The sequence below is a fragment of the Heterodontus francisci genome, chromosome X (genome assembly GCF_036365525.1).
Source record: "Heterodontus francisci isolate sHetFra1 chromosome X, sHetFra1.hap1, whole genome shotgun sequence".
Classification (NCBI taxonomy): domain Eukaryota; kingdom Metazoa; phylum Chordata; class Chondrichthyes; order Heterodontiformes; family Heterodontidae; genus Heterodontus; species Heterodontus francisci.
The window spans coordinates 4,943,794-4,969,625 of NC_090421.1; the positions used below are offsets into that span (position 1 = coordinate 4,943,794).

The 25,832-nt window shown below is 39.8% G+C and overlaps 1 protein-coding gene across 6 annotated transcripts in view; it reads left to right on the plus strand.

Moving 5' to 3' along the window:
* The window catches only part of spats2 (spermatogenesis associated serine rich 2), a 95,510-nt gene that overhangs the window by 17,072 nt on the left and 52,606 nt on the right, over positions 1-25,832 (plus strand). For 5 of the 6 annotated variants that reach the window (XM_068024480.1, XM_068024482.1, XM_068024478.1 and 2 more), the window contains one exon: positions 24,693-24,772. In XM_068024480.1, the coding sequence (XP_067880581.1) occupies positions 24,693-24,772 (80 nt within the window). Of the gene's footprint in view, positions 1-15,314; positions 15,402-24,692; positions 24,773-25,832 lie in introns of all 6 variants that reach the window. The other variant, XM_068024481.1, reaches the window with a different exon arrangement.

Consider the following 25,832-nt stretch of genomic DNA (forward strand, 5'->3'; position numbering starts at 1 on the left):
GGTAGGGAGAGAGAGGCATACTTAATACAGAATTTCTGTCAATTTAACTGTTGAGAAGAATATTGGAGTGGAAAGGAAGTTCACCTTATTGGGGATTGAATTCCTTTTTTGGGTATCTTATGCCAACAGGGCCAGGGTAAAGGTTTGTATTGATAATGTTCAGTGTACATGTTTTTGCAGTAGTCGTTAACCTATCTCTGAATAAATTATAGTATGGCCTGAAGAGTTGGGGTCATTGGACAGTAGTATAGTTCTAGACTTCGCAGTACTGTTCCTCATTGTGCAGTAATCCTCTTGTCAGGAATGATTTTGGTAAATGAGTAGCAAAGTCAACTTCAATGGGATTAAATTTTGCTTGTAAACACTTTCGAAATAATTTGAGTACAGTAAAGATTCTTAACTTCTCAAGTTGATTCTTTTAATACTTTGTAGTGGTTTTTCCTCTTTAGAGATTAGGGCTGATTCTGTTTCAAAATTGATGAACAGGGTCAGGAATGTTCTTGTACGTGGAGACACATGAAGTTGAATCCATATGCAGGCTAAACATAACTATGCAGCAATTGCATAATATATATTTGTAATATGTAACACACTCATTGTAGATTCAAGCCCTACTCCTGAGACTTGAGCATCTAATCTAAACTGGGAATGCTGCACTGGTGGTGCTGCCGCCATCTTTCAGACAAGGCATTAAATCGAAGGCCCCACCTGTCGTTTTCAGGTGCTTGTAAGAGATCATAACACTATTTGATGAAGAGCCGGGGAGTTCTCCCAGCGTCCTGGCCAACATTTATCCCTCAACAAACAACTAAAACAAATAATCTGGTCATTTATGTTTCATTGATATTTGTGGAATCTTGCTGAGTGCAAATTTTGTACGTTTTCTACGCGTTTCCTACATTACAACAGTGATTATGCTTCAGAAGTACTTAATTGGCTTTAAAGTGCTTTGGGATCTCCTGAAGTTCTGGAAGGTGCAACATGAAAATGCATGTTCTTTTGTTTTTTGTACAGTGAATACGCTGTATGTGTTCCATCATTTGGGAAGCAAATAAGGAACAAGTTCTTCCATAACTTATTAATTTTGTTTTGGGAAAGGTCTTTAATGAATATTCAGTGGAACATTTTTGGAGGCAATCGAAGTATATATGTCTTGTATGCAGGTCTGTCCTCTTGTCAGCGGGGCATTGGGCATTTCCAGGGGTGGGTCAGGCTGCTCTGATAGTGAAAATAAAAATGAAAAATACTGAAATGCAAAGGTCAGGTCAGTCAGCATCTGAAAGGAAAAAGCTAACTTAACGTTTCCTGTGTTCTGCTGAAACGGTCAACCTGCCTTTTTTCCTCGATGTTGACTAACACACAACAGATTAGCATTTTAAAATTATTTGATTTCCAGCATTTGCAGAGTTTTTTTGATCTCCACTGGAGAACAAGTTCTGCATGAAAACAAATCTGTCTGGATTTTTCATAAATTTCTACAAAATTGAAATTTTTTCAGGGCAAGCTTCTCTGGTGATGAGGCTGGTGCTTGGCTATCTTAGCTGCAGTTTTTTAACAAAATTATATTACTGTATTCTGCAGGTTACTCTTCAAAGCAAATGACCACCATATTCAAAGTAAGCATAGTATTAACAATGAAAACATGAGTTCCTCTAGTTTACAGTTTTTTCTCTTGCCTAATATTTGGTAATAAAGCTAGCAATGCAGTATTCAGGACAGTTCTGAATTTAGCAAAGCAAATGTTGAAACTGTTCTTTGGAGTGATGCCTATGTAAATTGTATATTTACTTTTTTATTCTCTAGTTAATTGATGCACAACTTGCTGTCCAAATGGTAGAAGCTGGTTAGCACCGCAGCCTCACAGCTCCAGGGACCCGGGTTCAATTCTGGGTACTGCCTGTGCGGAGTTTGCAAGTTCTCCCTGTGACCGCGTGGGTTTTTGCCGGGTGCTCCGGATTCCTTCCACCGCCAAAGACTTGCAGGTTGATGGGTAAATTGGCCATTGTAAATTGCCCCTAGTGTAGGTAGGTGGTAGGGAATATGGGATTACTGTAGGGTTAGTATAAATGCACGGTTCTTGGTCGGCACAGACTCGGTGGGCTGAAGGGCCTATTTCAGTGCTGTATCTCTAAATAAAATAAAATAAGGATGTTGGTAAAAGATTAGGATTATTCTAATTTAAAATTGGCTTCCTCAATTAAGGATCAACAGGTTCCAGATACTGTGAAAACAGCAAAACACAGGTTACAAAGGAACAGCTGGAGATGGCGTGGCTTGGAGATGAGATGACTAACAAAAGGTGTCAGCAGGTTGCTTTCAGTGTGATTTGTCTGGAATTACTGTCATATCCACGTATTTCTTTTTGAGTAACTATTGGTTCCCGACTGAAATGTTGATCTTAAATTTCGAGTGCCCAGCCAAGCGAAGGAGCTGACTCATTTCCACCAATATTAAAGGTTTTTCTTAATTTTGGGTTGTGTACTGTCCTATACAAATATGGTCAAAAGGTTCAGCCAGCCACCACTTTTTTAATATTTAACCAATAGAGTTTTTGATCTTGACCATACTATTTGGGAGAAGTGCTGAAGAGAAAGCAGATCCTTTTCACTCCAGACACAGGAGGACGTTAGAGAATTGTTGCAGGGTTTTCTAGCAAACAGCTCAAGCAAGATTGGTGAATGTATTTTTGAGCCTTTAAGTAATGTGAATAAATTGCTTCTGAACCACGTGCTTTTAAGATGCTTTAAATCTCTAAAACCCAGCAGTTAGTTTTCAGAAGAGGTGCAGCAAAATCTCCCATTCGTGTTAAGTCTCTCGGAATGATTCAAGTTTTATTGGCATAAGTCTGCAATTCAGCAGAGACTGGCTTGCTCTATGAGGAATGACTAAGAATTTAGTCTCATTTCGGTTCAGAAATTTTGTGCATTTTTAAAAAATTGAAATGTTGCCTCTGAGTGACTCTGAAGTGGGGGAAGCTTATATAAAGAGGTGAGGAGATTTTGTGAAAACCAATTCTTGCCAAACTTGTGGAAACTGGCAGGTTTTGTGACACGTGGCACTCTTTCAAAGGATCCTGCTGATTTGTTTTATCCTGTAGAGCAATGTAGTAGCAAATCGTCAAGTTAATATAAAAATTTGGGAGCAAGTGGGTTACTTTTGTTATAAGTGAAAGTTGAATGACGCCTTCGGGTATTCCTTAAGATATTGCTAAATTTTTAGATTAAATATTAAACATTAGCCAACTTTCACATGCACAAACCGTTGAAATCTTATTCACTTAACATTTGTAGTTGGCATTTATGTTCTGATATTTCATGGGGTATATATGTTTACTAAAATAATTGGACCAATGTATGGTTGTAAGATGGAGCATAGAGATACAAACTGTTTGCAACAAATTTAAATTGGAGGCTTTGCATGGGTTGGGAGCCAGTGTCGATTAGAGAGGACACTGGTAATGTGTGAGTAGGACTTAGTGTGGGAAAGGATACTGGCAGGAGAGTTTTGGATGAGCTAAAGTTTATAAATTATAGGGAATAGGTGGCTGGGCAGCAGTGTTTTGATATTCTGCACTCTCCTTGACACCTTTTTAGATTCTTCAGCCATTAGGGTTTCATTGGTCCCTTAAAGTTGCCTTTATTAATCTATATGATGTCTGGCCAGTAAACCCAACTGTAGTCATTATGTCTGACAGACTATTATTAAATTACTTGAGATGCAGATTGATTGACAATTAATTCTGCTGGGTTAGTGGAAATATCTCAAAGGTGGGTGTGCAGTTTTCATGCCAATGATAACAGTATTTTAAAGTGAAGGAAACTGACTTGGCCACTGACGAACCATGGGTTGTTCCCAAGGGGAAGGGCACCGCATTGGATGTCGGTTAAAAATATTGCCACTCCGATTAGTTGGACACTTTCTTTCAGATTGTTGGTTTTCTTTTTTTTCACCCCCTTCTCCTTTCTCCCCCCCCCCCCCCCCCCCACCACCACCAATCTCCAACCCCCAATTATTTTTCCCCCCTTCGCTTGAAGGAACTGATGCACCTGGAGGTTTTCCTGGATAGCTGTCTGTCATCTCCTTTTATACCAGTTAAGAACAGAAAGCTGAGGAGCAGATCACTTGCTTGCTCTTTTGCCAGGGGACATAGACATAGCATGGGAGTACCAAGAAGGAAGAGAATAACAGTTATAAAATTAATCCCTGTGAAGCGAGCTTATGTGACTGACACCTGTAGCGATCTTCCATCTTAACCTTGGGAGGTTTCAACTTGATCTTCTTTGGTTCTAGACACCGTCCTTTTAAGCATAAAAATGAGCACCTTTGCAGAAAATACAGTGGTAGCTTGACTTTCATAACTTGTTGCTCTGGATGGAGGAGAAAATGTTTTAAATAATTCCACATACGTTTGCAAAGTGGCTCAGATGGTTGAAAATTTGAACATTACGATAAAGCTAATACTGTATTCTGAACAGCAGCTAATGGGTAAAGAAAGCAATCTCTGAACAATTAAGGGAACAACAATTGTTTTATTTTTATATTTGTGAAATAATTGTGCCTAGCAACAACAATATCTGTCCATCACCTGGAGTAGTGAATAGCCATCATTGGCTGCCTGAGATTGTTCCAATTAGGATTGAAAATTTAAATATATTGGGGGGTTTGACATTGGCAAAACCAAAAAGCAGAATTCCTAATCTGCAGTCTACTACGGGAGAGAAATCTATGAATGAAACAGTAGTTGATCTCTGAATCTAGATAGATTTTGCCACTGACACCTGTGGTAAGCTGGGGCAAAGAAGAACAAGTATACTATCTGGGAATAAAAACTAAGTTTTTTGTTTTAACCGAAGTATTAATGGCTTGGTCAGGGAAGGAAATGTAGACGTGGCGCATAGTTTCCAAAATAATTAGCCGTGGAATGCATTTCCTTTAAAGGGAACGAAAAAAGGTCAAAGGTTAAACAAACTGCAGAAGCTGCTAAATGCCACACTAACTTGAGCAGGAAATGTTTCTTAAAGATTGCCTCTTTTTAGAATGTAGTTTAAATCATCTTTGGACTAATTTGATGTCATTTATAGACTTAACTGTGCTATTATATTTCTTTATTGCAGCTTTCAACCATCTGTAATCTTAATCCCTTTAGTGTAGTTAATATTAGTCAATATTTGACTGGCTATTAGCTTGTGTTCTTTAAGCACAAGATTAATCTGTAAATAGTGTATTAGCGCAAGTATCCTTTGTTACTTCCTGGAAATCCATTTATAATTTAAAAAATATTATTGCAGTTATACAAGTGTTTTGGGAATCCTATGAGAATAAGTGGACATGGCAATGCTACAGTGTTAAATCTTTTTATCTTAAGTGTTCAAAATGTTCTGTGGGTTGGGCTATTGGGTCTCATTGAATTTTTTTTGTAAATTAAAAGTTTGTACAATGTGAACAAGACCTACCTTTATTACCTACTCACAGAAAGCATGCCATCTTTTCAGTTTAGAAACTGCATTATGGATGCTGATGGGAGAGAGGAAAAGAGCGGCTTTGAGGTCAGGTCTTGATTAACTCAATTGTGCTATAGATTAATCTACGACATCACTTTAACAATCTTAGTATGTGTCAACTGGCAAAATTGTTTACAAATCTGGCAACATGCCTGGAAAAGATGTATACTTGTCTTTGGAGAGAGGGCAAAGGTTAATTTAGAATCCTGCATTGGACTACTTTTTGTTCAGTCTGTGATAAAGTATTCTTCCATCAGTCAAAGTAGTTTAGAGTAAGTATTGTTGGTCTGCAGCTAAATAGACACCCTTTGTGTACAACAGTGTAATTCAGGGAAGAGAAAAATTGCAAAAATGTTTGCATTTTTGCAGAAGTTAGGCTTCCCTTCAAAAGGCAAACTTGGCTGTTTTGTGAATTAGTTTGTAATTCTATTTTTATCACCTCCACACATGATTTAAACACCTCTACCTTTTTAAGACTCCTAAATTGACCGATACAAAGGCTTTCCCAATTCCACCCAAGTTCAGGAGAGTAAGAATTATTTCCTGAGTGAAAAGAACCAGCAATGTAAATAAAATACAAACCTCTCTTACTTTTTAGAAGCTGGATTTTCATTTTGGACAAGGTTTTCTTAAGTGGCTGGAGCTTCCACTAAAGGAAAATGCATTCTTGATGTGGGGAAGGAGTTAAGACAATTCAATGGCAAGTTGCTGCCTGCAGCTTTTCCACATCACTTGATAGTTAATGTGGCAGAGGCCTGACTGTGGATCTGTACCAGCCTTTTTGTCTGGGAGGTGGCATGGGGAAAGGAATGGTCATTTTGTATAGGGTTAAATGTATCTGGCATTTCAGTTACTTCAGCGACCACCCAAATTTAATTCAGGCAAATTATTATTTTCTAGTATCTGTACCACAGGGCTGGAGTCCCCTTCCTCCACAACAAAAAGTAACTAATACTAAATATAATTATTGATGGGGGTGGGCGTGGAAGAAACTTACTGGAAAGAAGTGCTATTGATCAAAGAAAATAATTGTTGAGATTTTTAGTTTTAAATGTGCATGTCCAGTGTCCTTCAGCTGAATACTATCTGAAATTTGGCTGCATCTTGGATTTCTTTCCCATGACCTTTGTGAACCTTTTCCTCGATCCATTGCTTTGTCACGTGGGTACATTTTTCTGTGCGTAAAGTTAAACAAATCCTTTTATTGAAAAAAAATTGCAACAGCAATGACAGTATCAAAATAATAGTCTTTAACTTTATATATCTTCAGATATCAGGCAAGTTTACTGCACCATGGGATTGTAGTGGTAACACCTTTTTCCTACAGGGCTTAAATTATTTTTGATTGTAGAGATAACTTTGGAGATATAATTCCAGGATATGTGACCAGTGCAAGGGAACCAAGTAGACTTTCTGCTCTTATTTTTGTACTCCTTGAGAAGGAACCAAAATTCTTGATGTCTTATAAAAAGCTTGAGGTTCAAATTATTTTTCTAAAAAGTAAAATACTTCAGCTATAGAGTAAATGTCTTGTAAAATGTAGTTTCTGGGCCATTGACACCATTAAAATATGCCAAGGAAGGTGTCCAGTCAGGAATGAACAGTGAGGGATGTGAAAGAATGGATGTTTTATTTATTTATTTAGAGATACAGCACTGAAACAGGCCCTTCGGCCCACCGAGTCTGTGCCGACCAAGAACCACCCATTTATACTAACCCTACAGTAATCCCATATTCCCTACCACCTACCTACACAATGGCCAATTTACCTATCACCTGCAAGTCTTTGGCAGTGGGAGGAAACCGGAGCACCCGGCGAAAACCCACGCAGACACAGGGAGAACTTGCAAACTCCACACAGGCAGTACCCAGAATTGAACCCGGGTCCCTGGAGCTGTGAGGCTGCGGTGCTAACCACTGTGCCGCTGTGCCGCCCTGGAGACTGACTTTGTTTTATGGACCAGGGAAGTTAGATTACACATTCTATAGAGGAAATATTTCTTGTGATGTTGTCCATGAGGAGATTGATGTATTTGCAGCTCCAACACTCTGGAGGGTCCTTTTTGAATTTTTCTGTTAATATTAAAACTAATTTCATGGTATCAGGGAGAGTGTGTTTCTTAAATGCCTAGTTAACCACTCCATTAAAGTGAGCCATCTCACCTGAAAAGCTTTTAGCAGGCAACAGGGGACCTGAAGTAATAACTGACTACATCCTTCAGTAATCTGGAGCATCCAGTTTGGGCTTGAAGGGGTTTACGGAAGTTAGTCTCACAGAGAAACCTCTCCCTTACAGAAGGGTTACATGCAGATTTTGAATAAAATAATTAAAACTCTTCAGTTTAGTAAGGCGGTTCCTGCACAGCTGCTTTCTTTTTGTCTGACTCTGAGAATTCCTTCTTTATCACCCCTTCTTAACTAATGCACCAAGAAATATCTTTCTTTCCCATGCTTGAAATATTTCATCCAAGTGTAAATTGAAGACTGCTTTTTTTCTAAATTAATACTATTAAAAATCAGAAATGCTGAATGTGGGTTATTGCATTGAAGCTTTAGTTGATGATGCAATAGATTTGAAGTGTGGAGATTCGTATCTCTAATCTGCCACTCTGCTGAGTTATCATCTTCAGGAGTCGGCCAACTACTCTTAAGGTCTTGCACCTGATCAGTGGTATCTGGAACCCCAGTACAGGGACTCCCAGCGGTGCATAAATGTCTACCAATGCATCAGAGGTTAACGACCAGATTTCCCCTCCACCTCCTCGTCATTCTCTACTTCTGGAAAACCAATATGTAAACTAAGATATGCTTGTAATTTTAGCTCTTTTTTTTTATGATGTATTGAGGAATACCTGTGTCCAGCTTTATGACCATTAGTCTAACATAGCAAATAAAACCCATCTGCACAGTTTTAGAAACTTTATTCCTTTATGTTAATCTATTTATTTAAATAAAAGCTAGGAAGACAAAGTGGATGGCAGAATACATCTAAGAGCCCTGAGGAAAATGGGGAAAGAGAGTGGAGGTGCTAGGAATTATTTTTCAGCATTCTATTGAGAAGGGTGTGTGCCAGAGAAATCGAGATTGGCCAGTGTAATATCCAGTGCCCAAAAGGAAGACACAGCTAACCTGGATAATTGCAGACCAGTTAATGTAATACCTGTGGTACAGGAAATGTTGCAATCATTAAAATTACAAAATATGTAGATGAAGAGAAAAGGATTGGAAGTAGCCAGCGTGGATTTCATAAAGAGAGCAAAAAAATGCTGGAAATACTCAGCAGGTCAGGCAGCATCTGTAGACAGAGAAGCAGAGTTGACAGTTCAGGTCAGTGACCTTTCATCAGAACTAGCAAAGGTTAGAAATGTAATAGGTTTCAAGCAAATAAAGCGGGTGTGGGGTAAAAGATAACAAAAGGGAAGGTGTTGATAGGACAGGGTCACAGAATAACTGACCAGGAGGTCATGGAGCAAAGGCAAATGGTATGTTAATGGTGTGCTGAAAGACAAAGCATTAGTGCAGAGAGGGTGTTAATTGACAGAAAACTGAACAGCCCTGGCCAAAAGCACAAACATGAAAAAAATCAGTGGGCAGGCAGATGGTTAAAAAAAAAAATGATGAAACAAACTAAACTAAAATAAAAAGAAAACCTATAACTAAAAATAAAAAAGGGGGGCCCGTCCTGCTCTGAAATTATTGAACTCAATGTTCAGTCCGGCAGGCTATAGCGTGCCTAATCGGTAAATGAGATGCTGTTCCTCGAGCTTGCGCTGGTGTTCACTGGAACACTGCAGCAAGCCCAGGGCAGAGATGTGGGCATGAGAGCAGGGGTGTGTTTTGAAATGGCAAGCAACTGGAAGCTCAGGGTCATGCTTTCGGACTGAGTGGAGGTGTTGCGCAAAGCGGTCACCCAATCTGCGTTTGGTCTCCCCAATGTCGAGACCGCATTGTGAGCAGCGAATACAGTATACTAAATTGAAAGAAGTGCACGTAAACCGCTGCTTCACCTGAAAGGAATGTCTGAGGCCTTGGATAATGAGGAGAGAGGAGGTAAAAGGGCAGGTAATACACCTCCTACGATTGCGTGGGAAGGGGACGAGGTGTTGGGGGTAATGGAGGAGTGGACCAGGGTGTTGCAGTGGGAACAATCCCTTCGGAATGTTGACGGGAGGGGAAGATGCATTGGGTAGTGTTCCAGTGAACATCAACGCAAGCTCGAGGAATAGCATCTCATTTATCGATTAGGCAAGCTGCAGCCTATCGGACTAAAGATTGAGTTCAATAATTTCAGAGCATGATGGGGGGCCCCCCTTTTTTATTTTTAGCTATATTTTTTTCTTTTTCTTTTTATTTTATTTTAGTTTGTTTCATTATTCTTTTTTACCATGTGCCTGCCCACATTCCCTCAGTACTACTCTGAGAACATCAGCCTAGATTTTTCTGCTCAAATCCTGGAGTGGGACGTGAATCCACAACCATCTGACTCAGAGGTAAGAGTGCAACCCACTGAGCCACAGCTGACACTAATGCTTTGTCTTTCAGCACGCCATTAACACACCCTTTACCTTTGCTGCATGGCCACCTTGTCGGTTATTCTCTGTGACCCTCTCCTGTCAACACCTTCCCTTTTGTTATCTCTTGCCCCACCCCCACTTTATTTGCTTAAAACCTATTATCTTTCTAACCTTTGACAATTCTGATGAAAGGTCACTAACCTGAAACGTTAACTCTGCTTCTCTTTCCACAAATGCTGCCTGACTGGCTGAGCTTTTCCAGCATTTTTTGTTTTTATTTCAGATTTCCAGCATCTGCAGCATTTTGCTTTTATTTCATAGAGAAGTTATGTTTCACCAACCTGGTAGAGTTCATTTGAGGAGGTGATGGTTATGGTGGAGAGAAGGAAATGCAGTGAATGTGATGTACAAATCTACGCCGAGGAGCAACCAGTGGCAATTTGAACTGGCCCGACAGTTTGAAATTCCTGGTGGAAAGCAGAAATGCTCTATTTTTTTAAAATCATTTGATTAAATATACAATTATTGCAACGCTGTTGGATTATTCACTTGTTCATTGTTAAATTGATGCTTTAAACTTAAAACGCAGTCTGCTGTGATGTACTGCATTTGAAGACTGAAGTGAGAACTTATGGAGGCATAAACTAATCCTTTTCTTTTATTCGTTCATGGGATCTGGACGTCTCTAGTAAGGCCAGCATTTATTGCCCATCCCGAATTTGCCCTCAAGAAGGTGGTCGTGAGCCACCTTCTTGAACAGCTGCAGTCCATGTAGTGTAGGTACGCCCACAGTGCTGTTAGTAAGGGAGTTCCAGAATGTTTTACCTTTTTCTGTCCAGACTAGATCTGGACTCTGGACGTAGAGGTGAATTGGTACAGAGAGAACATTATTGTCTAGGATTGATTTGAACCTTTGCCCTAGTGACACTTTTTTATTCGTTCATGGTACATGGGCATCGCTGGCTTTGCCCACCCCTAATTGCCCTGGAGAAGGTGGTGGTGAGCTGCCTCCTTGACCGCTGCAGTATATGTGGGGTAGGTACACCCACAGTGCTGTTAGGAAGGGAGTTCCAGGATTTTGACCCAGTGACAGTGAAGAAACGGTGATATATTTCCAAGTCAGGATGGTGTGTGACTTGGAGGGGAACTTGCAGGTGGTGTTCCCATGCATCTGCTGCCCTTGTCGTTCTAGGTGGTAGAGGTCACGGGTTTGGAAGGTGCTGTCTAAGGAGCTTTGGTGCGTTGCTGCAGTGCATCTTGTAGATGGTGCACACTGCTGCCACTGTGCGTCAGTGGTGGAGGGAGTGAATGTTTGTGGATGTGGTGCCAATCAAGCAGGATGCTTTGTCCTGGATGGTGTCGAGCTACTTGAGTGTTGTTGGAGCTGCACCCATCCAGGCAAGTGGAGAGTATTGCATCGCACTCCTGACTTGTGCCTTGTAGATGGTGGACAAGCTTTGGGGAGTCAGGAGGTGAGTTACTCGCCACAGGATTCCTAGCCTCTGACCTGCTCTTGTAGTTATGGTATTTAAATTGTTACTCCAATTCAGTTTCTGGTCAATGGTAACCCCCAGGATGTTGATCGTGGGGGATTCAGCGATCGTAATGCCATTGAATGTCAAGGGCAGGTGGTTAGATGCTCTCTTGTTGGAGATAGTCATTGCCCGCCACTCGTGTGGCACGAATGTTACTTACCACTCATCATCCCAAGCCTGGATATTGTCCAGGTCTTGCTGCATTTCTACACAGACTGCTTCAGTATCTGAGGAGTCGTGAATGGTGCTGAACATTGTGCAATCATCAGCAAACTTACCCACTTCTGACCTTCTGATGAAACAGCTGAAGATGGTTGGGCCTAGGACACTACCCTGAGGAACTCCTGCAGCCATGTCCTGGAGCTCAGATGATTGACCTCCAACAACCACAACCATCTTTCTTTGCGCTAGGTATGACTCCAACCAACGGAGAGTTTTCCGCTGATTCCCATTGACTCCAGTTTTGCTAGGGCTGGTTGATGCTATACTCGGTCAAATGCTGCCTTGATGTCACGGGCAGTCACTCTCCCCTGGAGTTCAGCTCTTTTGTCCATGTTTTTGAACCAAGGCTGTAATGAGGTCAAGAGATGAGCAGCCCTGGCGGAACACAACTGAGTGTCACTGAGTAGGTTATTGCTGAGCAAGTGCCGCTTGATAGCACTGTCGACGACACCTTCCATTACTTTACTGATTATCGAGAGTAGACTGATGGGGCAGTAATTGGCTGGGTTGGATTTGTCCTGCTTTTTGTGTACAGGACAGACCTGGGCAATTTTCCACATTGCTGGGTGGATGCCAGTGTTGTGGAGAGAGAGAGAACGAACACAAGGGAACCTTAATACGTCAATCTGTGCTTATGCTGTACTTCATTACTGGTTAAGACTTTTTATAATAAACTGATAATTTTTGTTCAAAAGAAACCAGGTTGGTGTGTCTTATTCTGGGATAAAAATAGAATCTATGATTGACCGTATTGGTAAGTGGGAAAATATTTAAATGTATGTTGTGACCCGTGGAGAAGTGGAACCAGAATAAACAGTGCACTCCTCCCTGTTTTGGTTCCAACAGTACGAAGGTTAGACAGGGCTCCATAATAATTCCATGTCTCCTGACATACAAAAGTGTCTTATTCTCGAGGTTCAAGCATAAAGAATGACCATTTGGGTAAGATACCAAAGGGCTGCCAGTCTCTATGTTTCTTTAACAAAAATCACACCTATGCAGCCACCGATGCTGCTTGGGGTTTTTAAATGTCAGCGTGACTGCTGCAATAGGAACATTTTGTAGATGTTTGTTGCACCTTCGGTGTCAAAGTAGTTCATGCTGTGAATTACCTTTTTTTGAAGTGCAGTGGAATGAATAGCCTGTTAATCTGTTTACATTGGGCCAGAATAGCATGTGAACTCCGTTCTCCTCTTCAAATAGAACCCTGGGATCTTTTTAATGTCCAGTCAAACAGGCAGACAAGGTCATGGTTTAATATCTCATTGGAAAGACAGCACCTCTATCAGTACTGCACTGGAATTATCGACTATGGGCTCAACTTCTGGTGTAAATTCAAGTTATAAAAATTCAATTTCTTAAAGAAACGTAACTCTACACTTATTAAATCTTTCCAGTTAACATTTTAAAGTTGGAAGAGTATTCAAAACTAAAATTTCACTTCGGATTAATTGCTTAAAACATTTTAAACAAAATCTCCTCATGCTAATGAGGGATTTGAAAGTAGCTGTTCTCTGAAATATTGACTGAATCCAAGTCCAAATTTGTCAAAGTTGAAACTCTCACTCTAATGGGAATTTTTTTGTTTGGTTTTGCTTTTAACCCATCCCTTGCAAAAGGAAATCTTTGACTAAAATGCTTAGCGCTGTTCGTGCCACATCAATTCGTCTTGGACAAGGCAGCCAGTTTGTGGGTGAAAACCCATTTTAAAAAAGGCACATTAAAATCTGAAGATTTATATTTTGGAAATCAGGTAAGAATCAATATTGTTAGTTATGTTGCAAGTATCTGAAATTTCCTGTTATGACCAGGTGAGAAAGGTGTCTCGGGGGTCCCTCTCAGCTGTTACCTGATCTTACTGTAACAGGTTTAATTTTAAACACGCTGTGTTTTGAGCTCCCCCTTGGTGAATCTTGATTCACTGCTTTTCAATTATAAGGCAAAGAAATTAGCACAAACAGGCTTTCTTAGGTTTAAAGAAGAAAGGTGAAATTTTATTAAACTTAAGCTCTAATTCGGTTGATACCTACGGATACACAACGCGCCTACGCTAGCATGCATACGTGATATACATATGCAGATAGGGACAGAAAAGAGCAGGAGAAAAAATCAAGTGGAAAGGTTTGAGGTAATATCTGAAGAGGTTGTTACGGTTCTTCGAGCTCACTGTAGAGTCTTTTTGTAGGTTGATCTTGCTTTTCGTTGGGGCCCTGTATTCTTCTTAAAGCTTGTTTGCTGTAGAATACTTTTCTGTCTTGGGGTTCATGTGTCTTCAATGGATTCCAAAGCTGGTGAGAAAGAGATGGAAGCCGACAGGAGAGAGAAGTTCTCAGTCCAGGAGCAAAGAGCTTTCTGCCAGTTCAAAGCTCTGGCAAGTTCAAATTGAAAATCTCAGGTGGCCCAGCAGGTTAGTCATGTGACTAGCTGGTGTGACCACATCCATTTGTGTATTCGGCCCTCTTAGCAGTCAACCTGGAATGCTAGCTCCTTCACCTTCAACATCTGGTAATCAAAAGTCTATTGTAGATTGAATGTGTCAGGGAATGGTCTTTTGCCCCTTTTAAGCACTGTCTAAATATGCAAATGTCTTTCCAGTCAAGGCTCTGGTTGTTTTTTTTTTAAAGCAAGTTCTTTCTTTACTCCAGTAACAGTTTAAAATCAATGTTCATGTGGCGAAATTAATATGTCTCATTCTTGGCAGGTGGAGCCCTGCATGACACCTGAATAAAATTTTTCTAATTTTCAGATTTCCACAAGAATCAATGACTAGACCTCCATTTCCTGGAGTTTAGAAGGATACGAGGTGATCTAATTGAAACATATAAAATTCTTAAGGGGCTTGATAGGGTAGATGCTGAGAGGCTGTTTCCTCTGGCCGAGAGTCTAGAACACGGGTCGCGGCCTTACGATAAAGGATCGGCCATTTCGGACTGAGATGAGCAATTTCTTCACTTTTGGGGAGGCTGTGAATTTTTGGAATTCTCTACCACACAGGACTGTGGATACTCAGTCATTGAGTACATTCAAGACAGAGGTTGATAGATTTTTGGGCACTTAAGGGAGTCAAGGTATATGGGGATAGTGTGAATGGCGGAGCAGGCTCAATGGGCTCTTACAGCTTTTGTTTCTTAGACTGCTGTGGCATTAGTCACAGTGAGTCAGTTGATATGCTATTTTGTAAGGGCAGGAGTTTTATGCCATGTATTACACAATGCATTATCTGACACAGTGGATCTGAGTTGTGTCCCTCTAAGGCAACAAAGTACAAGTAAACAGAAGCTTGGGTCACTCTCTGTTTAATAGTTGGTTAGGAAACTTGGTAAAGTGTTTGCCAGTTTCAGTTCCAAGTCCGAAGCACCCAGCTTTACATGACATTGTCTTTTTTTTTTAAAGATTGATTCGCGGTAATGATGGAATGTGATGTTTACAGCATGCTGAAGTGTGTGTACTTGTCATTGACCTGAAACGTTAACTCTGTTTCTCTCTCTACAGATGCTGCCAGACCTGCTGAATATTTACAACCTTTTCTGTTTTTATTTCAGAAGGACTTGATGTTCACATATGCAGAACATTTAGCAGGTCCCCATTACTGTGAGCAACAAAAGTTCTTCAAGAATTTATTTGGCAAGGTTTGGTAAATTGGTTGCGTTGTTTATGCACGACATGCTAAAGAATTCTAGTTAGGATCTACTTGGCTACAAAAGATCAGTTGTGTCTTTTACATGGAATTGTGGGTAAATTAAGGAAGGTGTTGGAGAGTAGAACTTGGTAACTTATGAATACTTGGCCCTAGGTCGAATGCTGAGTCCTGCTTATTAAAGGGGCTATTTGTCAGTACTGACGTCTCCATTTTATATTTATGCAATGGAAAAACATTGGAGGCTTTTATTAATCGATTGGTAGAAAGGCAAGGGAAACACATGTATACTTGATCACAGTATCCTGTAGGGTTTTTGAAAAAGTTCTCTTTTCCCGCCCCCCCCCCCCCTTTGTTTACTGCGTTTATGGAACTTTACAGAAAAAAAAAATCAAAATGGCGAATGGAATGCTGGCCTTTATTTCAAAGGAGCTGGAATACAAAAGGGAGGAAGTTGTGCTTCAGTTGTATAGAGCCTTGGTCAGATCCCATCTGGAATACTGTGTTCAGTTTTGGGCACCACGCCTTAGGAGGAATATATTGGCCTTGGAAGGAGTGCAGTGCAGATTCACCAGAAGGATATAGCAGTTTATAAGGTTACATTATGAGGACAGGTTGCGTAAACTTGGCTTTTATTCCATGGGGATTTGATAGGTTAGATACAGAGAAACTATTCCTCTGGTGAGAGAATGCAGAACAAGATGGCACTATCTTAATATTACACCTACTTCATTTAGGAATGAAAGGAGGAAGCACTTTTTCACAAAGGGTTGTGGAAATGTGGAACTCCCTCCCCCAAAAGACTGGGTGCTGGATCAATTGACATTTTCAAGAATGAGAATGCTAGATTTTTGTTAGGTAAGCTGAGGTACAGATCAGTCATGATCTTAATTGAATGGTGAAACAGGCTCCGGGGTTAAATGGCTTACTCCTGTTGCGATGTTTATACAACACCTCAGAACAGGTAGAGCCTTGGTTGTCCTGGTTGCTAGGTGGATGCTTCTATTGCTAACGTATGGGTGTGTTATTTTTAGCCTTGTCTCTAACCAGCTGGGGAATTTGGATAACAGGATAAAGGTCTCTGTCAAAAGGTCACTTTTGTTTGCTGTATTTGAGAAGGGAGGTGACTATTGACAGTGTGCACCAGAACAGTTCTTTGTAACCGTCACAAGCAATTTTGTAGAGACTGGTATTTCACGATATTATGATTTATCAATAATTTATCTGAATATGCGATGCTCTTTGACCAAGTTTAGCGATACCATTCTTTTGTATCATAACTTACAATTATGTTTGAGGGGGAGACCATGATCATTGAGTTTTCATGCCACAGTGCTGTACTGTGTGTTGAAATGGAATGGTTGGTCATGGGGTCTCCCTTTCCCCTCACCAATTTTCATTTCTCCCTCCCTTCCTGTCTTAAAGTGATGGGTTATGCAAGTCTTTGAAATCCTCATGACACAAACTCGAAAGTGCATCATATTTACTTCGGAAAATACTTGGTGCAATGGCTAGTGGAATAGCCTCATCAGCTAAGGCTTCCATTTGAAGTGGATTTCACCTATATGTTACAGCCACACAGTGGACAGCAGGAATAACTTGGGAAAGTATTGGGCAGTCTGTTCTTGACATTGCCAGAGTATTCATGGCAAAGACCAGTTGAATGAGAGTAATGTTGAATAAACATATGACCGTGCTAGCAATTTGTAATCCTGGTCAGCTGCAGTGTAACTTTAGTGGTAACACAAATTAGGAAGGACCAAGCTGTATGTTCAAACTGCTTGCAAAGAATGCTTCAAATGTTTCATGAGGTTTTATTTTGTTACGCAATAGTGTCTGGGGATGCCATTTGGATTTTTATCTTTGGATCAGATTGTGTTTGTTTTTGCACAAGCATTTCATTTTACCTTCTCAGAGCCATGGACGTTGTGGAAAACACACAGTAGCGTGTAATTCAATTGCTAGTGGGCTTGTGTTTGTAGTTTATTTTTGTTCAAAGGAAAGATCCAGATTCTAAAGCACAAAGCAGTGAATAACCAAAGATTTGTGGCCAGAATGACGAGCCCATACAATGCCTTTCCTTCGGCGCAAGGGGATGCAATATCCTTGTTGGCAATGTGACAAGTCTTAAGTACAAGTATTTGAGGCAGGCCAAACAGGAACTAACATGCAGAGCTATAATGTGAAATTTGGAATACACCCAGAGTCTGTTCTGAAACGCTTACAAAATGCAGGGTTACAGTACAAAACTTCATAGAGCTGTTCAGAATGGTTTGTTCTAAAGCTACCAGAAAAGCAGGCAACTGTTTCTTCGGAAATAATAAGTTTGAATGCACAGTTTTTGGCAATAAAGGAGTCTTTTGGATTTGATCCTTTTTGTATTTTACCTAGGTAGGAAAACAAAAGTGCCATTTTTATTTTTGATATTTTCATCATGCCCCTCCCACAAGATATTTATACTGACAAGATTTTTTTCCTCTAACCTTGGAGGAAGGCTGTGTGTTCAATAATTTGTAATCCTCATTGTGTCATTTGATTGGGTAGCTTATATAAATTATGAGAGTGGCTCCTTTTCTGTCTATTCTGTTAACTCTCAATATGCAGTAGTTCAGACCTGTCCAGAAAAATATGGTTCATCTCCATGACATTGCTCAGTTTGAATAAATAATGGTGATTTTGTTTCATTGGTACTAGCCTCTTTACTAGATACTAATTCGTACTAGCATCTTGTCTGTGGTGCTTATGAGTTGTTTGAAATGCAGTCACTAGATGGTGTTCAATTCTGGCAATTGTTGAATATGCTACAAATCTGTAATAAACTTTCCGCATAGAAAACTAAAATATGTTGATGAAATTCATGGTTATTCCTTAGCTACTATTTAAAGTCCATAAAGGCCTGCGGACCATTTACAGGTAGAAATTTAGATTTGATCTATAGCTAAAATATTGAATTGTAAGAAAATTTCCTACGTTTCTGTTGCAAATTTGGAGTTTTAATTTCAAGCCATTTTAACAGCTAACTGAATACCTTGAATAAAATTATTTTTGTTTCTGTATATCGAGGTGAACGGAGTACCATTTTATGATCTGGCATGTACTTGCACTCAATGTCATGCAGTGGTTGTCCTGATGTAGAAGTGCCAGTTTGGTACAGTACTGCTACTGTTCCTTTTCTAGAGCAAGTGTCTTCTAATCACTCCATTCAACAAGATAGTTACAGATGAAGAAGGCCATTTGACCCATCTTTGTTCATCCACCCAGAAAGTTCCTGAAGTCCCCCTCATTTCAACACACAGTTTTTCCCAAAAGACATTCCAGCATTTTTGGCTGGACTACTTTTCCTGGAAATCTATTCCATGCATTCATTACCCTTTGTGTGAAGAGTAATTTCCTGAGATCAGTTCTAAATTTTTTTTTTTACTAGTTTGAATCTATGTTGCCTTATCTTGAAGTTTATCTTTTTTATTCCCTTAACTATCTTGTATACGTCTAAGATCAGATGCCTCCTTCCAGACTGAAAAGCCCAGGTTTCTGCAGTCTTTCCTTATCACTCGTTAAATAGAAGATGCAACGCATTTTTATTGTATAAATATTGGGTGTTATAAATGTTAATGGCCTTTGGCTCCATCAAGGATTGATGTCTCACGAGTTTGACCATTGTGATTGTTTGTTAGAAATGCAATAATTTGGAGAAATTAGAGAATCTGTAGACCTGTTTTTAGAATCTCTGTACTCTGTTACAAAGCTGGTGCTCTGCATTCTGTGCCAATGATGCATGTTACTACACACCTGGAACTCTGGTGGTTCTGTACACGTGATTGGGGGTCAAAATGCTTTTTGTTAAGTAAGTCTTTATCTGCAGCAGGGATTAATACTTCATTCAGTGAATTGCCTGATTGGTCAGGGGCAATGGTGGCGCAGTGGTAATGTCACTACTAGTAATCCAGAGACCCAGGCTAATGCTCCTGGGACATGGGCTCAAATCCCACCATGGCAGCTGGTGGAATTTAAATTCAATTAATTGAAATTGAAAGTTCGTCTCAGTAATGTTGCCATGAAACTACCATCAATTGTCATAAAAATATGGTTCTCTAATGTCCTTTAGGGAAGGAAATCTGCCTTCCTTACCTGGTCTGGCTTACATGTGACTCCAGACCCACAGCAATGTGGTTGATTCTTAACTGAAATGGCCAAGCAGCCACTCAATTGTCAAGGGCAATTAGGGAAGGGCAACAAATTTGCCTTGTCAGCAATGCCCACATCCTATGAAAGAAAAAAAGGTACGTTTCCAACAATTAAAATCATTAACCCATCTGAATAGCGGATTTGTACAATATATGCACGCGGAACCATTTCAGTCGAGTTCCCGGGGATTTTTCCATTCTACTGGGAAAACAGAGGGTGCGTACTGAAGTGAGGGCGGGGGCAGGGGTTTGGGGATTTTGCAACGGTAGGATAGAGCAAGGCCCCAGAGGGGTTTGAAGATGACAATTTCAAAGTTGTTGCTCTGTGGGATGTATGGGCATGATTGTCTTGTCCAAAATTTTCTACCTTTTCCAGAATTCATTGCTTTTTTTCATTCACATCTTCTAACTTCTGCTTGACCTCCAGTTGACAGTTGAGTGTTTTTCATTGGGTGCAAGATTTGCCCCTGTTTAGCTGTAGAGCAGCTCTGCTGTAACTTTATTGAGCATTTTAACTAGCACGAAGGAGTGTGGATACAGCGCCTAATATATTATTTTGCCATAGAGTATGGAATGAGAAGTTATTTCGAGAGAGTTATTCTTTCACTGGACCATGTAGATATTGCACACAGCGGTGAATTCTTCCTAAGTATTTTCCTGAAGAAGGCAAAGTAGCCAGATAATGCTTTCACGAGGAGAAATTTGACAAGTAGAGTGGAAAAACTTGCAGATGTGTCCAATGTTATTCAACCCTGAACATTTGCATTCACAATACTCTGTAGAGGACATGAATCTGATCCTAATTTAAAAAATTATGCTATAGTATTTCATGTAGTTTAGATGTTATATATTTCTGTATTTGTACATAACCCAGTGCTGTTCATTCTAATTTATAATTAAATATTTGTCCAGCACCTTTTTAAAGGAATTAGTCAATATAGCATTAATTTTAATCACAGCGTATTTCAGATATTGATGACTCTAACTGAAACATATAAAATTCTTGAGGGGCTTGACAGGGTAAATGCTGAGAAAATGTTTCCCCTGACTGGGGAACCTAGAGCATGGGGTCATAGTCTCAGAATAGGGGGTAGGCTGTTCAGGATTGAGATGAGGAGAAATTTCTTCACTCACTGTTGCTCCCCCTCTTTTTTTTTTCAACATGTGCAATTCCCAATTCTAGTAACAAATCTTCATAACTTGGGGTTCGAAGTCCTGAACTCTATTTTCTGGAAAATGTGCCCTCCCCCCTCCTCCACCACCACCCCTCAGTCCCCCAACCTCCCTGATCAAAGCAATTACACTTGAAGATAGAAAAGTTGTACACACTTTCAACTGTAGCTGTCCCAATGAGTTATACAAAGTTAAAATAACCTGTTTCATTTTGCAATCAAAATGTCTTTGAGGTGCATCCAGAACACATTTACTCTTGAATGGCCTCGCATTCTCTGGATGCTTTCAGTGAATGAATGATCATAACCAAACCTCTTTGCTTTTCCATATTTAGCACTTTCTTCACCCAATCCCAAATTTGCCAGTCCACTCAAAGTAGCACCAACTCACCAAGCATATACCTTTAGCAGTATACATTAGATTTTTGCTTCTGCATTGAATTACATTTGATATTGGCCATTTTATTGTGGATCCTTTTCAGTGATGTTGCTCTTACTTATACTAGTTGTCTGACACATTACATGGTAAGAGCAAATGAAGAGATAAGGTATTTCTTTTGGGTACAGTGCACTTGGATTTTCAGGAAAAATTTCATACATTTCTGCATCCAATACTCTTAAAGATGAGCAGGTTTTTTTCTGTCCCTCAACTCTTTACCATTGCTAAAGCCTAGTTTTCAATACAGCTATTCTGTTATTCATGCAATGTACGTTTATACTTAAGATCAATGCAAAAGTTTAGTTCTTTTTCTGAAAATCCAAATGTATGTGTCCACTGAAAATGCTCTGTCTCTTAACTTGTTACATTCTCATTATTTCAATAGGTGTATGAAATATGGCTTGTTTCTGAGCCCATACTTCGGGCTACATTGCACTTCAGATGAAAGTTAATAGCATCTTGTAAAACGTAGTTGAATATTTTCTGCATTATTGGTCTGTGACTGCATGATTTATGTCTTCATTTTTCTTGGTTCTGAATATCTGGATTACATGGGCCACTGATTTGGTACATGCTGTATATTTATGGAGCTACTAAATACATAAAGCACGCCCTCGCCAACTTCTTCACATATTGTTGAGGTGTCTTGCATAGCCCAGCTGCCTTTTATTTAATGGTTCAGATTTATATTCATATGTGACTTTTGTTACGACCAGGTGAGAAAGGTGTCTAGGGGTCCCTCTCAGCCGTCACCTGGTCTTACTGGAGCAGCGTTTTATTTTTTTAAACACAGTGTTTTGAACTCTCCCTTGGTGAACCCTTGTTCCCTACTTTCCAATTATAAGATAAAGAAACGAGCACAAACAGGCTTTCTTAGGTTTAAAGAAATAAAGTGAAATTTATTAAACTTAAGCTCTAATTCGGTTAACGCCTACGGATACACGACACGCCCACGCTAGCATGCATACGTGATACACGCATGCAGATAGGGACAAAAAAGAGTAGAAGAGAAAAACATATGTGGAAAGATTTGAGGCAATATCTGAAGAGTTGTTACGGTTCCTCGAGTTCACTGTAGAGTCTTTGCTTGTCGCTAATTCTTGCTTCTTGTTGGGGCCCAGTATTCCTCTTGAACCTTGTTCACTAGGAGACTTTTCTCTCTTGGGGTTCACATGTCTTTACTGGATTCCGAAGCTGGTGAGAAAGAGATGGGAGCAGACAGGAGAGAGCTATGTTCTTCCAGGAGCAAAACTGCCTTCTGAGTTCAAATTCTCTGGCAATTTCCAAAAAATACCTGCAACAGCCAGTTAGTCATGTGACCAGCTCACCTAATCAGTTCTGGCCCTTGTGGATTGTCTTGTCCCAGCAGATCTTGGAATGTTTCCAATACCTGGTGATCAAAGGTTCATTGTGGGTTAAATTGGAGCAGGGAATAGCCCTTTTGTCCTTTCAAGTGCTGTCTGTTAATAATGCAAAAATGTCTTTCCAGCCAGTCTGGCAGCCCTTGTAATAGGCCTTCTCCTCTTCCCAGCAATAATTTGAAATTTAATGTCCATGTGGTGAAATTAATGTGCCTCATTCTTGGCAGGTGGGGGCCTGCATGACACTTCATAAACTTTAGAACCATTTTGTTGTGAACATATCCACCCAAGCAAGAGCCAAAATGTGATGCAGGAAAGTGGACATAATATGGAGCTTCCACCAACTCCTATGTTGCTGAAGCTGCATCCAAGAAGCTGAACCCTATGATGCTGCACAATTGCATCTAAAGCGAAACCTACCGTGATGGCGGGATTCCTCTTTTTTTTCACCGCTGGAGTAATCCTTTATGGATAGAAACAACTGTACTCTGCGGGGAAAGAACAATGGAATACTTGCCTCAAACAGAATTCCATTCAGCTGTGGCAGAGGTAGTTTCCGAGCAGGGGGAGGTTCCTGGAACTCAGACCACTCACTCCTCCCTTCCCCTCCTCGTCTACAGCAGTTTGTTTTTAAGAATTTGGTATAAAATACCGATCATGTATATCATACTATCATTAGCCAGGTGCCACACTATACAGTTCACTTCCCCTCAGCGAAGCCCTCTCTGGTATACAAATTCCTAAAAGAGGGAGATAACTGCACAGAGAAAAATACATTGGCAGCTCCAAGCTAAACTACTATACACCCGACTATCCCATGATTCTGCTTAATGCTTAGTCACGTTTAAAAAAAAAAAAATTCTTTAGCAAAATGTTCACATTAATTGGCGTACTCTGAACTCCGAATCACTGCAAAGTAACTTTTCTATGTACTTATCCAATGCCTGTGCTGTAACTTCATTCTCTAGTACAGACTACAGGATTATTACATTCAAGGATCAAGACCTTGTTCTTTAAGGGCCAGTGTGTTTCCTCACTATACTGAGGACTACTCTACAATATGTTCCATTCAAACTTAAAGCTGTACATTTTAGATTTTACATTAAGATATGCATGTTATAATGTTTGTTCTACGAGAGGCGCTTGTCTGTTGGCTCATCTGCAAAGCTGAAACAGTACTAATCAAAAACTCGAGTCTTGTGATCAGAATGCTATGTTTTTAATCAATGAAATAGAAAATTTTTCAATATGGCAACTTGTTTCTTGGAAGTTACAAGGTTGTAAGAGACTGTTTTCAATATTCTGTTGGCTGAAATGTGACCTTTTTTTTTGTCTAATCTAAAGTTTACAGTAAAACTTGCCTGTGAGTCAAACAAGAAAGGAGCTCTTATTGGGAATTCATTGTGATGGGCTGCATTCTCCACTTTAGTGGAACTTCAGTCACAACTGGGAATAACTTGCAGAATATTTTTATGGGGGATAATGTATGTACAAGACAGCTTGAGTAGATGTCAAAGCTTTTGAGGAGTACCAGCAATACCTGAAAGCTATCCCAGGCATGACTGTTAATATAAGCAATAGTGTAAACAGTGATCTGCCCAGTAAAGGAAGGCCTTCACACGAGTTCATGAGGGTTAAACAAGGGCACAAAAAGAAACTTCCTCCTTTTGCCAAGCTCAGTAGTTGATTCAGTTGCTCCCCTGATGTTGGCAAACTTGCTCCAATACTTCACAGATGATGGAGTTCTCATTGCATTGGGATCATTTATAAAGTGGAGGAGCATGCTTCAAAATCCTCCTTTTGCTTCCAGGAAGCTTTCCATAGTTCAGGTAATAACTTTCTTGGGGCAGTTGAAGTGCTCTTAGCAAGGAGATTTTAAAGATGAAGAATCATCTATGTCACATGAAAAAAAGTCCCTTTACAGCATCTTAAAGTTTGATCTGAAAGAGAATTATTATAACTTGATTTAATCCAGAATAGTCAATTAAAATGTGGTTTACTGATTGATTGTAGCAGCGCCTCTCACTGTTTATACGATGTCTGTCTGTTGAAGTGTTAGAATTCCAGTGAGAGCAGATAGGAAATAGATAGTAGAAAATTATAATTCTGTAAATCTTTGCTGAACAGATCCCACTGGAGTCGTGTTTGACACTCGATCCAAAGCAGTGATGGCCCAGGGAGGATCCAATGACAACATAAAGGAAAAGGTAGCAATATTTTGGATATTGAGCTTACCATATTTAGTGAACAAGTCACTGGCAAGAAAATTGTGCTCTTTTGTTGAGTAATTTTAGAATTCCCATTCCTATTACGTTGTCGTGGAAACGGCAGTTGATGAAATTAGATTTTTTTAATTGGACGATGATTAGTAAATCTGCTCATCATTGTAAATCGATTTCCTGACCTTTTTCATTGAAAGCAATTCAACGGTTCTATGCTATCATAGCTAAATTTTAAACCTTTGTAGCTTTCTTTTATACATTGCACTGGATTTCTTTTGTTATAAATTTATGCAATATTTTTGGAAGATGCAGTAGTCTGGAGTCCCTTTCATGGTGAATGCTTGTTGCTTTCAACTTGCCAGCTAAGGATATGAACCTGAATCCAGCCAGTCCACTGTCATATGTGTGGCTCAAACAATTGAGATGAACCAATGTTACACTGAAAGAAATGTCAGTTATGTGGTGGTTGAATGCAATACTTATTTCAAAAGTTCTATAGTAGTTTGCACCTGGCTATCGCAAGAAAGCTAATGCGGATGTATGCTTGTTCTTTTTTCCCCAAAGATGGTAGTGTTTGTACATCGGGTGGAAATGAATGGAAGTAGGTTTTGTGGAATCTTGCTATCTGCAAATCTAGCAATACAACCTGATGCACTAGCATCAAGTTCTTTGTCTAACTTCATCTACTTAATCCTAGAATAGGAGTTGCATAATGCCCTGTCACATTTTCTTTTAAACGTGCAAAAGAAAAATGGTTCAAATTACCTTTTAATTGCTGTAATGAATACTTAAGCTGGCATTCAAGGTTTAGGAAATGAAAGAGATTATGTAATGCTCTATCACATCCCCAGGATATCCCAAAGTGCTTTCTAGTGTAAAGGTATACTTATTATTATGGTAATCATTTCTGCTTTGAGGCTGAAACTCCTGAAGAAGTGACTTTTTCTCAACCATGTCTTTTCTTGAGTCTTTATTTAGCGACTGACATCGATTCTGCTTCCTCACATCATTACGCTCATTAATTCTTCCAGTTCTTTTTCCTCAG